Source organism: Carassius carassius, chromosome 1 (genome assembly GCF_963082965.1).
Source record: "Carassius carassius chromosome 1, fCarCar2.1, whole genome shotgun sequence".
Taxonomy (NCBI): domain Eukaryota; kingdom Metazoa; phylum Chordata; class Actinopteri; order Cypriniformes; family Cyprinidae; genus Carassius; species Carassius carassius.
The window spans coordinates 24,677,401-24,694,886 of NC_081755.1; the positions used below are offsets into that span (position 1 = coordinate 24,677,401).

The 17,486-nt window shown below is 35.4% G+C and overlaps 2 protein-coding genes across 3 annotated transcripts; one reads left to right on the forward strand and one right to left on the reverse strand.

Annotated features, from left to right (window-relative positions):
• Positions 1-851: 851 nt before the first annotated feature.
• LOC132142557 (desumoylating isopeptidase 1-like) lies at positions 852-5,060 on the reverse strand. The gene is made up of 6 exons (XM_059552517.1): positions 4,727-5,060; positions 4,003-4,024; positions 3,793-3,862; positions 3,434-3,543; positions 3,145-3,267; positions 852-1,526 (listed from the first exon to the last, which is right to left on the reverse strand). The coding sequence occupies exons 1-6, from the start codon at positions 4,815-4,817 to the stop codon at positions 1,433-1,435; spliced, it is 510 nt and encodes a 169-aa protein (XP_059408500.1). The 5' UTR covers positions 4,818-5,060; the 3' UTR covers positions 852-1,432.
• Positions 5,061-9,845: 4,785 nt separating this feature from the next.
• On the forward strand, positions 9,846-16,549 carry LOC132142565 (chromobox protein homolog 8-like). Of its 2 annotated transcripts, XM_059552529.1 has the most exons (6): positions 9,847-10,132; positions 11,199-11,242; positions 12,133-12,198; positions 13,392-13,458; positions 13,904-14,234; positions 15,255-16,549. In XM_059552529.1, the coding sequence occupies exons 1-6, from the start codon at positions 10,058-10,060 to the stop codon at positions 15,851-15,853; spliced, it is 1,182 nt and encodes a 393-aa protein (XP_059408512.1). In that variant the 5' UTR covers positions 9,847-10,057; the 3' UTR covers positions 15,854-16,549. The 2 variants fall into 2 exon arrangements, with proteins under 2 accessions (XP_059408520.1, XP_059408512.1); XM_059552537.1 differs by lacking the exon at positions 12,133-12,198 and having other exon boundaries at positions 9,846-10,132.
• The last annotated feature ends 937 nt before the right edge of the window (positions 16,550-17,486 follow it).

Sequence of the window (17,486 nt, forward strand, 5' to 3'; positions counted from 1 at the left end):
TTATTTTTAGATTTGAGTGTGTGTATAAATACATACATACACACACATACACACACACACACACACACACACACACACATATATATATATATATATATATATAATATTTTTTATCAGTGAACCTACAGTTGTTTTTAGTTGTTTTATTTAAGATTAGTAAACTGTCCATTTCAAAGTAAGACTGGATTTATACATTTTTACATGTAGTGTCATTAACTTAGTCCATGTTTAGATTGCAGAAAAGTGAGGACAAGAACACACACACATCTTTATGTAGACTCCGTGCTGGTTCTTTAATGAGATGACTTCCATTAAAACATGAGTATAAAGCTCAAAACAATCAGTGCAGTTTAGGGTCTGCAGCAACTATTTGACAATAACAACAGCATGAAACCTAAATAAGAGGTGCAATAGTCTTTCATCAAATATCTCTGAATATTCCATTATCACTTGTGCTCAATAAATAAACCAATTTAAAATAGGAATATGTTAATATATACCAATAACAAAGACACGTTCAACCATATAACACTGACAACAGCAGCAAACTTTCCTTTCATGAAAATAAAAATCAGCATGAAGCATAAATAAAAAGAATTCAGCTGGTTAAATAAATAGAAGAGACAACATCTACCTTAAGCATAACGTGTATAAATAATTTGTACTCTACAGGTTTAATTCTGATTAAAATGTTACTTGTGCCAAAGCTGCCATGACAAAGGCACAGATACATATATTTCTCTCTGAATCTGAGCCACATGTATCATGGTCCAGTCGCTCACATTTAGTAATTTCTTCAGAAAGCCAGTCATATTACAGAACATGTTACATTTTACATTTGCATTTACATTCTGATAAATGTAAATGTAAATATATTACAGAACATGTGCTTCTTTGTCACAAAGTCACTCACAAAAATAAATAAATATATGTTAAGAATAAAATTAAAGATAAGTCTTTCAAACTTATGGCTTGCCAATATTAATACATATCAACAGACATATTACTGGGAAAAATACAGCATGAAATTATGTGAAAGGAATAAAAACTACTGTAACAACAGGAAAAAAAAGCTGGATTGTCATCAACAAGCAACAAATGACCTTTGCATGTTGTGGGCTGTAGAGATACAAAGTAAAGAGGCATATGAAAATGAAAACCATAGAAACCAAGACCTCAACACTGAAAAATATGAACCATCAGTGATCTGGAAAGAATGACCTGGGACCTTGTGCATGAAACACTTTGAGTAAAACTATCTGGGCAACTGTGAATACAGACCAGAATTGATGAAAATTTGTTCAGTGCTCTTGAACGAGGTTTATGAGCCAACTTCATTTTCAACAGGGCAAATGTGTGTGTATAAACAGCGTATGTGTGAATTATTGCGTGTGTAGGTGTGTGTGTGTGCGAGAGAGATTACAAAGATGATCTAGCTATGATTATTTTGGCTGCTGATCACGTTTCCGCCTGGAGGGGCAATATGTATCGAGTCCAGGATTGGCCGCAACACCTGACCAAATGGCCTGAGAGAGAAAGAGAGAGCGTAAAGTACTGTGAAAATCACACAGATCTTCTTACATAAATTTTCAGCATTGGAAGTGTGACAGTTGAAAACGAGAGAACATCACAGTTATACAATCACAAGTGGGTGAATCTCACAAAAACACGATCAAGGTCACATCTCACTACAAAAACAATAGATAAAAAATTAAGTCTATTTTTAGGACCATTAAATGGATACTTCATCCAAATATGAAAATTTTTGTCATTCGCGTTAAATGTTTAGAAATGTGTCAGTGGCTGTTGTATATAATGAGAGTCAGTGGAATGCAATGTTTTTTTGGACCCTTTGACTTTTAAGGAACAGTTCAACAAAACAAATTACTATTTCCTGAAAATGTACTTACTTTTTGGCCTTCCAGGATGTAGATGAGTTTGGATGTTTCTTCATAGGAACAGATTTGTAGTAATTTACATCACCCATGGATCCTCTGCAGTGAATGGGTGCCGTCAGAATGAGAGTCCAAACAGCTGATACAAAACATCACAATAATCCACAAGTAATCCACACCACTCCAGTCCATCAATTAATGTCTTGTGAAACGAAACATTGCATGTTTGTAAGAAGCCAATTCATCAAGATTTGCTGTTTTTAACATCAAATCACTGCTTCCGGGCTAAAATAGTCCTCTATCAATAATCTTGCTTTCTCCATTAAAAAAGTAAATAAAAAAAATTCATTTTGTCTGAATCAGGAGAGACATACGCAAAGATCAAGCATTGTTTACAAGCCAAAACAATTCTAAACAAATATGTTGGTGGATTTTGATGTGAGAGAGCAACAGGGGATGGACTTTTCCACTGTTTTTTTTTATAGATTATGGACTAGTATTTTAACCAGAAGTTATAGTTAAAATGAGAGTTTGTTTCTTACAAACACACAGCTTTTCACTTTACAAGACATTCATTGATGGACTGGAGTGGTGTGGGTTACTTGTGGATAATGGTGATGTTTTTATCAACTGTTTGGACTCTCATTCTGACGGCACCCATTCACTGCAGAGGATCCATTGGTGGGCAACTGATGTAAAACTACTATTTCTCCAAATCTGTTCTGATAAAGAAACAAGCTCATCTACATCTTGGACACCCTGAAGGTGAGTACATTTTCAGTGAAATTTCATTTTTGGATGAATTAGTCCTTTAATTGTATGGATAAAATCATTATATAAAATATTTATTGTTTCACAAAATACAAGTCACCCTGGTTTAGAATGACATGAGGCTGTCCCTTTAAGATTTTAAAACATTTTTTATGTACATTTAAGCACTTTCTCCTCAAAGTTATATTACCATAATGCATTAATTTTGTTTTGAGTTTATACTTTTGCCAAACAGTACCTTTTGACAATAAAGATTAATTTAACACATTGGATTTTCTTGTAAAACATACTCCAATAACCTTGTTTTTTATACATAACTTTTAAACAAAAATCTACACTGCGGATCTCAAGCTATTTATGTATTTTCTGGATGCACTTACTAATTATTTACCTATCAAGTGGGAGTTAAAATAACACTGGAAATCTTCTTGAAATACGTAAGCATGTATGTGAGCAGGTTTATGTTTAGCATACTCACGTGGAGAGCACTTCAGAGGGCAGATCTGTGATATAGGAGGGAATTTTATTGCCAGTGAGAAACTGGGCCACCTCATTAGTGAACGTGTTACAGTTGTGTTCAAACAATCTGTACTTGTCCCCACTGCAGAGAGAGATAGAGACAAGAGATTTCAGAGGCCTACAAAATGCAAGCAAGGCAAATCAAGCACATGTTTGTACAGTACAAAAAACTTTATAGGCCTTAAACCTGAAGAAAGGAATCCCTATTTTTATTTTGAGTAATAAACATACATCAAAGATGCACTCACCTATATGTTGTTTCTCCAAGTGAGGACAGATAATCCATAAAGATCTCCTCTGTCACCTCAGTGTTTCCCAGCTCCACCACTGTGTCTGGAGGTCCGAGCATCGTCCCGCCCTGTAAACACTCATACACAGTGTGTGCTACATACTGTCTTTGTGGCCGCTCTAAAATGAATGTACCTCTTAAGGATAATTATGCTGCAAGGCCAATGTGCTAAGATGTTCAAAGCTTCACATGAATGGAAATAAACATGTAAACTCAGGAACAGCACAACATGAAGTACACTGAGTATATTTTGGGGCTGAGCTTTGAAGTGCTTGTCCTATCTAGAGTACTAAGTGTCCTAATGGGTTGAGATTTTACCGGTGGGCAACTAGAAATCCCGGCACCACCATAGAAGAACTCCTCTCCATAGATCACTATAGATGTGTGCCTGTGTTCACAGGAGCATACAAGAAAACCAGATAGTTACTGTATATAACTAGAAATGTATATATTTAACTTATTTATGCATAAAAAGGTTTTACCCATCATCTATATAAGGTAGATATTAAATAACAGTAATTCACTTACCAAATCCCATCAAGCTGTTTTCCTGTAAGAAAGAATATGTTTTTAGAAATCACGCAATTATAGAATAAGACATTTTAAATATGTTCCCATTACGTGATAAATTATCTTTATATTACTTTATTATTATTATTAACATAAAATATTAGGACTGTTATGGTTTGAACCACTCAAATAGTTACAATATGTTACATTCAATGAACCTTGATAAGCATAATTGTTACGTTCAGCACGTGACACGATATATAACAATAAAGAACATCATGTTCTTAAACTGTTTGTTATTTATAAATAATGCTAGATAACTGAAAGTACAATATAAACTGGTCTCGATGAATATATGTGTCACTGTTATGTTAATAAAAGATTTTGTTGGTAAAAGTGTTTTCGTCGATCAACTGTAATCAGAAGCGAATTTACAAATCCTAGTACAGGGACGGCATCGTTTAAATATTCATAAGCAAGCAATTCGCTATTGGATAGTAACGACGCGACGTCAGTATTACGTTATTAATAAACATGAACTAAGTCGTCGTCATTGAAAGCCTGCCAATCAACGTTAAATCAGGTCATTAATATTTAGTAGCCAATATTTCTCATTGGAACATTGCCAGGCAGCGACAGTACAATAGAAGTAGGCTAATATGAGCTCAACCTTCTTCATGGTAGGATTGGAAATTTCGCGGCCCTCGCCAATATAACGGTAAAGATATACTGCATCACTCACCTAACATTATAGGGCTGAGCTGTCGGGCCATTCCCCTCGACAGATCATAAATGAAGAGCTGCACGCCAAACGTCGAGTCGTGTTGATCCATGTTTGTGATTCTGGAGGCTGACAATAGCCTGTCTGGAGCGATACAGGGCAGTAACACGGCCTTTAATTCTTCAAATGATCGCAACAGTTTAAAATCTCAGTTTTTAAATTTCTAAAACAGTGTCTCTGTATCGGACTTTTGGAGAATCGATGGCATTAGCAGGGTCTGAGTAAAGAATACATCAAAGATGCTTTGAAGGCTCTGTCCTTCCAAGTCTCCAGTGAAGAAGCGCATTAATTCAGCGGCAAAACAGCGCCATCTATCGTATGTGAAAGGGTTTACCTCACGACATTGTAACCCGCATTAAATGCCCCCGACAACTAAAACTGTAATTTCAGTGTGTGTGCGTCTTTAAATTGGTTTTAAGTTTACCCTGTCGTCCTTTCTTACCGTTCTTCATCCATATTTTTTATTGGTTGCAGCTTGACATATTTGTAGGCCTACTGCTCTATTCTTAACTTATAGGCTAACTACTTTTTAAGATAAGCTTCGCCTTTGACTGTTGAAAAAATCTGAGAAGAGATGAATGCCAAAGCATTCACAAGAACTCGGAATAAAAGAGTTTAATAGTGCTTTTTTATTTTATTTTATTTTTATTAGGAGTGCAAAAACATTCAACATAGGGTGAACACAAAAATACAACAATAAAACAGCAATGGTAGTAACATTAATGAAAAAATAAGCAGAAAAGACAAATGGGTAATAGTAGAAGTATTTAAATAGTAATATCATGTATAATAATAATGATAATAATATTTTGTGATGACGCAACAGTAATAACAATAACAGTAGTGATACTAATACTAAAAGATGGTGATAATATTTTGTGTGGACAGAAATAGTAATATCAATAATAATTATAATAATAATAACATTTATATAAATAATATAAATAATATATAGCAACAATAATAATAACAATAGTAATACTTAATATGGTGATGATGATAATATTTTGTATTGACAGCAATAGTAATATCAATAATAATATAATAACATTAATAACAACAATAATATTAATAACAATATTAATAATAAATGCTAAAGATGGCGATGATGATAATATTTTGCAATGATGTCAACAGTAATATCTATAATAATAACAGTAATAATAATAATAATAATAATAATAAAATTACATAGCAATGAAATAATGACACTAATAACTAACACATACCACACCTCTCCTAGGTTCTGTGTCAGTGTTTTTATAGTGCTTATTTTTTAAGAAAGTGACTTGAAAAGAACAAAATAATGGTTAAAGAAAAACATTCCCAAAAAGTTATAAAAAAACTATCTCCTTTTCTTCTTTAATAACTTTATTTTTAACCAAAAGTTAAAGGGATACCCCACCCAAAAAATGAAAATTTTGTCATTAATCACTTACCCCCATGTCGTCCCAAACACGTAAAAGCTTTGTTCGTCTTCGGAACACAATTTAAGATATTTTGGATGAAAACCGGGAGGCTTGTGACTGTCCCATAGACATCTGTCTTCTCTGTCTCTCCCCACATCACCGTAGCACTATTTTTTGCTGATGCAGAAGAGCGTAAGCTGCCTGCGTACTGCTCATATTTTCCAAAATGGCACTACGGTGATATGGGGAGAGACAGAACAGATGAATTGTTGAATGAAGTCGTTATTTTTGTTTTCTTCTCATACATTCGTAACGAAACAAAATGGGGATAGGTGATTAATGACAAAATTTCCATTTTGGGGTGGAGTATCCCTTTAAGGGAACATTCCATTTTATCATTTTGCAAACATTTCGGGAACACATTCTACACATTCTTAAATTTTAAACATTTGAAAAATGTTAAACGAACATCCAACTAAAATGTTTCAGAAAAAAGTTCCGTGAATGATGTAGGCTATCTTTTTTTTCTCTAACATTTTGAGAAAATTATTAAAGAACAAATAAGCGTTCTGTTAACGTCACTGAAAGAATGTTTATTCAGAAGTTTGAGAGGAACCAGAATCTCTTCCATCTTTATTTGACCCTCTAACTATAACACTCACTATTCTAATTCTTAAAAAAAATCTAAAAGATCTAACAACCTTTCTAATCTTTTTGTATTCTATCTATTTTCTTTTAATTTATTATACAATTATAAAAAAGAAAGACCTCTAACACTAACTTGCTCTATTCTTTTTTTATTCTATCTGTTTTTTGTTTCTTTATTATATTATTTAAAAGCCCATGCTACGTGTACTGTGTTAAGCTAACTGAGACTTGTTATAGCACTTGTATATCATTGCTCTTTTGTTGTTTTTGACTGCTTCCATTGTCCTCATTTGTAGGTAGCTTTGTATAAAAGCGTCTGCTAAATGAATAAATGTAAAATAATGTAATGTAATGAACCTTCCCAAAACGTTCCCTGTTAGTTGGGTTTCTGTAGGCGATAAAATATTTGAATGAGATGCATCTTATTGAGTATTCAAAGGTTTAACAATACTGCAGTAAAATCATTTGTGGGAAACAAACGGTAGCCTACTTTTTTCATATAATTATTGATCTTCGTGGTTTTACGCGAAACATTCAAAAAAGCGGAACGTCAAAAACGTGTAGCCTATGATAAAAGACGATATCTAAGGACAAAATTCGGTAGGCTACACAACTTTTTTGATTGATAATTCAACTATATACAGGCAAGAAGGTTAACCCTAATATGAACACAAAAAGACAACGCTAACGGTTTCCCATATTAAAACAAAACCATTATAATCAAAAGTCTTAACGTTGAAGCACAGTAAGCGCCTTTATATTCAGGGTTCATCTGTTTTTCTGCATGCTGTAGGCTACCTATATATCGTCAACTAAGAAGCCTGAATTTAGGTTTTATCACTTATATCACTTATAATACCTAAGCCACGTTAAGTGTTTTCTTAAAATGATTTTAAGGCAAACGCTTCAGTCATTGCGCTATATCTGCTTGCCTGTAACATGTCAGCTTACTGATTTCAGTCCTCCTTTCACGGTGTTTGTGCATTAATTACACCTTCTCACGTTATCTGCGTTGATTGTGCGTGAAAATCAGCGGAATTCTGTCGATATGATTTAAATTTGGTAAGTACATCGTATAAAGCAAACCCCTGATGACAGCAGCGCGTGAGTGTGGGAGGTGTTTAGAACTGTAAATGAGAGGCGCTGGAATTCTCTGGAAATCTGCGGAACTTTCTGTGGAATTCTGTTGGCGCATATTCCGGGAAGTACTAACTATGAGTGCTATTGCGCGCATTTCTCGGAAAACACTATTTAAGTACTTTAATTATGTTCTAGGTGTATGTGCATGTGTAGATCACGTTACTATATACAGGGCTTTACATCATAGCCTCTGCAATGACTCGATGTTCTCGTGTATCTCAAAAGTGACTCATCGTACTAATACGTCTTTATCGCTCAGAGAGAGACCACCTTTTCCCGTCTTTCATTTCCATTTCTTGGCAAAAACAGTCGCGCTCCTTCCTCAGTGCGCGCGAACTCTCGTGGCGAATCGTGCTCGGTGCAGCCCTAAAGGGACGAATGGAGTTTGGCAAGCCATTTTAACATTCTTTCATTAAAACTAACTGGTATCTATTCTACCTATTTTTTATTGCAAGTTAAAAATAATAGCAAATGTAGGCTAAGTCGTTCTTGTCAAAAAGTTTAAATGTACTATAGTACTTCATTGTCTTGCTAGTTACTGAAATTGTACCAAAAAACTTTTTTTTTCTTCTGGTTTTCTTTAATGCCAATCTGTGGTTCAGGTTATTTTTTTAACGTTTTCACTTTTAGTTGAACTCCTCAAGAGTCTCCTCAAGTCTACCCATTTACTTGTTAAAATTTACTTCATATTTGAGTTTTGTTTTCATATATCTGAGAATGGAGAAATTATACTGATCCATATCAGAAATCGCAATTGTTACTTATTTCATATTGATATTATTCATCTTTAACAAAAACCTAAAAAAAAGAGTGAGCTGGATGCAGTTAAAACAGCCACTGACAGTTGAAACAGATGTACACTCTACCCCAGGCTTTTTTTATTCTCTTCAGTGAGCAGCTCTTAGTGATTTGGTGCATTTCTTTGGTGAAATACATGTTTGTGTATTTTTTATTTAATCTATAAAATCTGTATTGTGATATAAATTATCTTATTTTATGCAAAGCTAGATACAGTCATCTAAACTAGTCCTGCATCAATCTTTTCACATGGTGAAAATGTCTGATATCGAGCTTAAAGAAATGTTTTCATTTATGAATGAATGAATGATGCATTTATATAGCACTCTATTATGTACTGCTGTACATCCAAAGCCCTTTACAACACTGTGGGGGGAGGGGGGTCTCTCCCCAATCACCACTAGTGTTCAGCATCCACCCATTCAAGTGGATGGGGTTTATTAGGAGAACATGATAGACAAGGGCCGGTAAGAGATCCTTTTTATTTTTCAAAAATGTACTTAACCTTAACTTATGGGTCTACTCATTTTTATTTGTCATGGTACCAAATGTAGTTACTTAGATCTACTTTTTTTTTCTTTTCTTTTTTTAAATCTAAATTTAAAATTTAGTCAGTATTTTTAAGTATAAAAGATTTTTTACAAAATAAATAAATAAAGTGGCAAATAGTAGAATTATTAGTCTATACACCAGTTGTTGCTAACTATACTAGTAAACATTTAAAGTGGATCAAAGTTGTCCAAAAACCAAAATGCTTTCTTGTTTTAGGACAACTTTAACTTTTTTGATCCACTTCAAACGTTGACAACTGTAGGAATTTTTTAATTAAACAATTAATTATCCTCAAGTATATACATTAAGCGAAGAACTAATATCCATCTAATAACAACTGCAATATTACTGGTAGACAAATATAATGTTATACAAAGAACACTAAAAAGGAGACTAGCCACTATTAGACTACTAACTAGTAAATAAAAAATGTAACAATAATAGACTCTTTAAAAGAATACATGTAAACACTGCTTGCCATAGACGGAGAAGTGGGTGAGCGCGAGCGCGTAGAGCGTGCACGCGCCAAGCCAGTGCGTGCATGTGTCGCAGACTTTAAAACTCAGAGAGAGCTGAAACAGCGGCGGACCGGAGGGTGCTCCAAGAGTACTGGTGGCTTTAAATCCTAAATAAATCAATCAAAAAACACTCTACGTGTGTAAGCAGAATAGTTAAGCGGCATTTCATCACCTGAAGAGGAAGAACGGGAGAGATAAGAAAACTGTTTGCTGCACTGGATGATCTCATGAACATGGAGCTGTCATCAATTGGAGAGCAAGTGTTTGCTGTGGAGTCAATAACGAAGAAGAGAATCAGAAAGGTAAGGACGTTGCTGGTGCTGCCTATAAAATGCACTTCGGTCAGTTGCTTTGATGCAATGTATTTTCACACTCTGTTTACTTTCTGTTTTGAAATGATTATTGCCTCCGAAGTCCGCACAGTTTTCTTCTGTTGCCAGTTCAGGAATGACTCACGAGTGAATAACACCTAAGCTTGCGTAACGTTTCGGAACTTTTCGTTGCACCGCTCCTCGTGTGCAAAACCCTGTGGTAACTTGTATGTTATTGTCTGAAGTTTGGGAATTTTTCTACGGTCTGACCCTTACATCGCGAGCGCTAGAGATGGAGGGGGTGTGTGTAGATAACAACGCGCGTGTCATCATCATCGCCATCGATGCGCGTTTCTCTCGGAAAGGCTATTCGCACGCGCGCAGGGTCAAGGATGATGCGTGTAACATCCGCGCAGTTGTCAAAATAATCGGACCCGCTAAAACAAACGGCAGAATATTCTTAACGGCAGAATAAACAAGAATAAAGATGTTTGGATAGCGATTAATAAAATAGGTCATGTTTGTTAATAGAACACCCACGAGCAAGTATCTCTTTTGGTAGGTGTTTGTGTTATTTATTTATTATGTTGTCTGTGGTATACAGCCAGATATACAGTAATAGCAAGAGATGATGATGATGACTAACGCTGCATGTGCACGCGGGTTTCGTTTCATATGCTCGAGCACGAGGGGGAGGGGGGGGGGGGACTTCGCAGCTCCACACGTTGCACAAAACGAGTTGTTTACGCGTTTCCATGGCCCCACCTATTTCCATCCATGAAAGTTCCCGAAACTTGATGTTTTTTTTAATGGAACTCGCGAGCTCACCCCTTTTAGACTTTACGCGCCGTAACATTCTCGAACGTAGCGCTAACGCATAATCTTTGATATCAAAATACTACTGAGCGCTGACATCTTAAAGAGACAGGCATGCTTCTTCAAAATCTGTGGGAAGTTTTGTATCATGGGTTTGTTGTGGATAGAATGGTGATGTATGTCTCCCTCTCAACTTTAAAACTGAAAGTGACTTTTTATTACTTTCTCTTTCTCATTTCAGGGAAACGTGGAATATCTGCTAAAGTGGCAAGGATGGCCGCCTAAGTAAGTTCTCATGTAAGACTGCAAAAACAGTAATTTTATCAAAGACCAGATACAACCTACAAAGAGGACAGGATATGTGGGTGAATCCTACAAAAGCATGCCAAGGTCGCGTCTCACCAGCCCGCAAAATGTTTAGGTTAAACATCAGAAAATTAGATATTGGATAAAAATACACCATCAAATTATTATTTTCACTCATGTCATGTATTTTATAGCTAAATCTCACAAAACTTATTAAGATCATGTCCTGGTCATATTTAATTAATATCAAATAAAAAATAACAACTTGTATTTTACATGAAGATAATGAGCCCTAATTTTAGGAACATAAAGATGATGTGCATTGCAACATTACTTTAATAACAATTCCCATTGTTGTTATTTATATATTTATTTAATTTTAAAAATATTTATTTTTAATTGGTCTAAGGCATAACATTATATATATATATATATATATATATATATATATATATATATATATATATATATATATATATATATACACTATACTTTAGATTATTACTATCATTTTACACTATTACAGTAATGAGATCTAGATTTTTCCACAATTATAGTAATGAGAAATTAGCCTTAAATATTGTGGAAATGTTGCAATGCTTATTTTTTATTTATTTATTATTATTATTTTATTTTTTTTGGGATGAAATATGAGCCAGGTATATTCTTAACAGGTTTCCACAAAATTCACCAAAAGAGAAGACAATATGATGGTCTGTTAAAAATATTAATAAAATATTTAAAAAAAGAAGCCAAAAATGACTATAGATTGTAAAATTGAATTCAGGGGCAAAAAAAAAGATCTGAGCTTGAAACTCTTTTAGCTGTGTGCTGCTCCAATGATCTGGGACTGTCTGTGTGACTGTCAGGTACAGCACCTGGGAACCAGAGGACAACATATTGGACCCTCGTCTTGTCCTCGCCTATGAAGAAAAGTAAGTCGCACTCTGGGAAGCATTGGTTACCAGTGTTGGGGAAAAGTTACTTTTAAAAGTAATGCATTGCAATATTGCGTTACTCCCCCAAAAAAGTAACTAATTACGTTACTTAGTTACTTTTTTATGGAAAGTAATGCATTACTTTCGCGTTACTATTTAAATATGAGACGGGATTGATTGTTTTTAATAAGAAGTTCTATTTATAGTAAGTGTAAAAGCCCTTTCACACCAAAATGTGTTATGAATAAACCTCAGGCTAAAGGGAAAGTCGATTCACATCCGTACATTAGAAAATGGAGAAGAAGGTTCAACACTCTTCAGCAAAAAAAAAACAATGACGCACAATTGTTAGTATATCTAAAGTCATTTTTGCTTATTAGTATCGTTGAATTGGATCATCATTTTATTTATCACTGGCTCTGCACCCATTTACCTAAATTTGTTACTTCAGATTATGTGCCCTCTAGAAGCTTGCATTCTGCAAGTGAACGTCGCTTGATTGTGCCATCCCAAAGAAGCACAAAGTCACTTTTATGGACTTTTAAATTAAATGTTCCCTCCTGGTGGAATGACCTCCCCAACTTAACACCAGCAGCTGAGTCCTTAGCCATCTTCAAGAATCGGCTTAAAACACATTTCTTCCATCTTTATTTGACCCTCTAAACTTAGCACTCTCTATTCTAATTCTATTCTTGAAAAAAAATTCTAACTAGCTTTCTAATCTTTTTGTATTCTGTCTGTTTTCTTTTCATTTATTATACAATTAACAAAAGCACAAAAGAAAGACCTATAACACTAGCTTGCTCTGGTCTTTTATTTATTATATTATAGCACTTGTATATTATTGCTCTTTTGGGATGAATTAATGCAATTTTACATTTAGTCTAGAACTACATCATGTTCACACAGTGCACGCAATGCCTCTTTGCTTCCAATTTCTCCCATTATGGGGACAGGAGACTTGTCAGGCAATAAATGGGAAAACACTTTTGAAAAAGTAACTCTGATATTTTATTGTAAATGAAAAAGTAATGTGTTACTTTACTAGTTACTTGAAAAAAGTAATCTGATAACGTAACTCGTGTTACTTGTAATGCGTTACCCCCAACACTGTTGGTTACTGATGGGGAGATGAATAGGCTGGAGGCAATGGGATGATCTTTCCTTTCCATATCTCTCCCTTTTTACAGAGAGGAGAAGGAAAGAGCACTGGCTTATAAGAGGAAAGGCTTGAGACCCCGTCAAGTTATTCTTCGGGTATGAGTTATCTCTTCACTGTTTTGATTTTTTTTTTTTTTTACTGTAATGCACAAACTCTGCATTATTTTGCCTAAGACAGTATTTGAAGCCTCATCCAACTGTTGTGTCCTGTGTATGCAGCTTCCGTAACAATAGGTACCTAGGCCAAAGATTTTATATCGATTCATAGATCATATATCCAACAATCTGATACACATAATAAAATAGATCTGATGGACAAAAATGTCCCAGGATCTGAAATTAGCATCCACAGGGTACCTTACTTGACTTTTTGACATGGTTCAGAACAGTTCTCTGTAAGTGCATCAATAGAGCAATCTAGATTGCAAGATAATGTACCGCAGAAGTTGGGAAGAAACTTCAGTATTTCAGAAAGCACAATCTAACTTAGCCGGTATATGCAACATCTGATAAACACTGCATAATCTCAATTTACCAACAGAACCTCTACCCAATGGACCTGCGAAGTAAACATAAGGTTTCAGATAAATCCACCCAGAGAATCCGCCTGTCACTCACCCGCTCCATGGGGACAGAAATAGACCAGAATGGGCGGCGCTGCCAGCGCATAGAGAAACGCAAGAACAGGCGGTACAGGTCCAAACTCATGAATGACATCAAACGATTCCAGCAACCAAGAAGACATCCACTTCTTCTAAAAGACTCAGAGAAAGAATGGGATAGAGAGGAGGAAGAAGAGCAGAAGAAAAAGGTGAAGAAGATGAGAGCAAACGAAGAAAACACAACAGAAGTGCACCAGGACATTCCAAGTGGTAGGTGTTATGTGGCATCAATGCAAAAACTGTTGCTAAGATACACTGCGAAGAACATATTCAGGGGTCATGAGGGCCATTCTGAAAAATCGTGCCAGATATTTTTGAATCACAGTGTCAACTGGCCAACACGTGTTTAATGTGATTAAGAAATAATCAGCTGTGAATATTCACACAAAAATGACAATGTCATTCCAAAGATACTTTGTTCTCTGCAAAACGCTAAAAGTTGTTTTGTTTTAGTTACTCTATTTCTTACAATGAAAGTGAATGACTATCAAAAATAAAAACTGGACCAAAAACACCAAATCTTTTTGCCAAAAATGTAGTCTCCTAGAGCCATTTCACATTTTGTGTGAGGAATGACTCATTTAAAATGTTGAAAATCTATTTAACTCTCCATTATAGCATTCAAATCTCATTCAAATACATTAAAACTAGCCACTTTCAGATTTTTAGTTGTCATGTTTGATGTCAGTGATGTTGAACATTGATTGGTTCTTATGTCTTGTGATTGATCGTCATTGACGTAAAACCAAACGTGATGTGAGATTTTCAGAGCTTTGTTTCCCAAAATCATCATAAGCCTAAATAGATGGAGACCACTGGTGCCAATGGTTTCCACAATCTACTTGGGCTTACGATGTGTTTGGGAAACACATCCCAAGTTGATTTGGTTGTCATTTTATAAAATACATTTCACAAAGTAGTCCGTACGACTCATGCAATTCCAGTTCTTTGAAGTTACTCAGTAGGAACAAAGTGATATTTATAGTTATTCACCAAAATATTCCTTTCTGCTGTAGTAATTTCCAAAGGCCCTTTTGCATTCGAGTACATTCAAACTTGCTTTTAAATATGCATCAGGTTTTAAGTTGGTGGAGATTATTGATGCTAAATGTTTTTTGACATATCTTAAAGCAAAGTAGTTCATATGTGTCTGGAACAAATTTAAGGTCACTAAATAACTTTCTGTTTTAGCTGAAAAATATCATTGAAAGTTCTGTCGTTTTCCATCAGGTCAAGAGATGTCGGAGGGGTACAACTCTTCGGCAGAACATGAAGCTGTAATCACCATTGAGGAAACTGAGAACTGCTCTTCCATTTTTGACCACGCCGAGAAGCCAAGCAAGGATACAGGTCCAGTTTTAGGAGCAACAGTATACAGTACAATCACCAACACACAAGAGAAAGAACCAGTCACAAACAGTGCAGGGGGTGAAGACTCTGTACGGGTATCACACGACACAACAAACACTGACCAATCACTACACAACAGCACCAAGTCAGGAGCCAAGCAAGGTGTGTTTGACAACGTCAAAGAACAGAACAGACCTTCGGTTATAGAGGTACATTCGAGCGTTAAATGTAGACAGGATGAGGTAAGTGAAAGGGGCAAGGTAGACAGTACAGGGGCCAAAGAAATGGAAGGGATGGATGCTGTTGTTACAGCAGAATGCACGTTATTACAGGTCCCAACTGACCAATCACAGACTCCCTCCACCACCACAGTGCATCCTGGGAAAGTCATTGTGACTCAGGTGACGATAAATTCCTTGACCGTCACCTTCAAAGAGGCCATGAGTGCAGAAGGCTTTTTTAGTGGCTATGGGCTTTAGGTGTAAGTTGACAAAGGAACCCAGGAACATACCATAGATTTATGTACCAAGTAAATAATACAGTTTGCAGTAGTGAAGCAGATATTGTCTTAATAAGGTAAAGACATCAACAAGGTATTTGTTTTCTTCAGTTTGTCCTTGTGTCAATGTGGTTAAATAACTGTTGAAGGATGACATTTCTGATACTCAGTGATGCTGTATACAAAGACTTTAAGCATGTAAAGTGAATCTCTGTGTCTGTACCACTACTTTACCATCAGCAACAGTCATTGACAATTCCTTTGACAAAGTCATTGACATAACAAAGAGAGACTGTTTTTAAGTTCCGACTTGAAGACAAAACTACTGTTCCATCGCCTCTTTTGTGCGGGAAAAGGAAAGGCCACCTGGCTTTGTTTCCATATCTGCACCTGAGCTGTCTTCACTCTGTTCGGAGGCCTTTGTGCATTTTTAAAGAGACAGTATTGGTTTACATTCACAGCTGCTGCACTGGATGCTTTCGTAGGGGTAGATCCTGTTCATCTGAACACGTGCTTTAGGTGTGCTTTTAGCATGGCAGAAATCAAAGCCAGGCCTAAATTACATGTATTGATCGTTGTGATAATTGAACATGGCTTGTCAGCTCTGTTGTTGCACTCACATGTGACAACTACACTTTTTTTGCTTGTATTTACAGCAAATAAATGGAAAAATAAAGTTGTGGGTGATTCTAATTTATTTTTGTGCATAAGGCAATTTGTGCATAAGATTCAAATATATACTGATATAGATATATATATATATATATATATATATATATATATATATATATATAGTGATTTGCAATTGTAACTTAAAATCCTGAAATTGCAAGACAGTTACAGTTGCTACTATGATATGAAGTCATATTTACAAGAAACAGTTGCAATTATGAGATATGAAGTTACAACTGTTGCAACTGGAGAATTGCAATTACAAGATATAGTCACAATTATGAGACAGGAAGCTTCTAAAAATGTATTTAATGAAGTCTTCCAGAGAGTACTGCAATAACTTATCCATATTACATGCTCTGAAATACTCGAATAGCTAAAGTATTGTCAGCCAATCATTGTCACAAAAACCCAGCAGGAGAATCTGAAGTTGATATTCTCTATAGTCAATTGAACCAGGTAAATGTTGTAAAATACTAGTCACAAATTATGAAACATCATAGATCAATGGAGTACAAGGTCATATTTGATGGCCCCAAAGCAGATACTTAAAAGAAAAAAAAAAAAAAGTTAAATAATGAAAATTAATCAGAATTAGGCGCATGTTCAATAGAGTACCACGACACATGCGTGTGGTGGTGCTGAAGCAGGAGCCGACACTCTTGATGTAGAACCCGGCTGGATGCGCTGCGGCTTGTTTGTAAAGAGAGAAATGTACACGTATGAATCATGGTACTCTCATGAACGCACATTGAATTCTGACATGAAGAAATTGAATAATGTCTTTATTTTTGTTTTCCAGCACATAAAGTATTTTTGTAGTTGCATTACATGACGGTTAAACCACTGATGGCACATGGACTATTATGATGTCCTTACTACCTTTCTGGGCCTTGACCATGGCTTGTACACTTGCAGTCTATGAAGGGTCAAGAGAACTC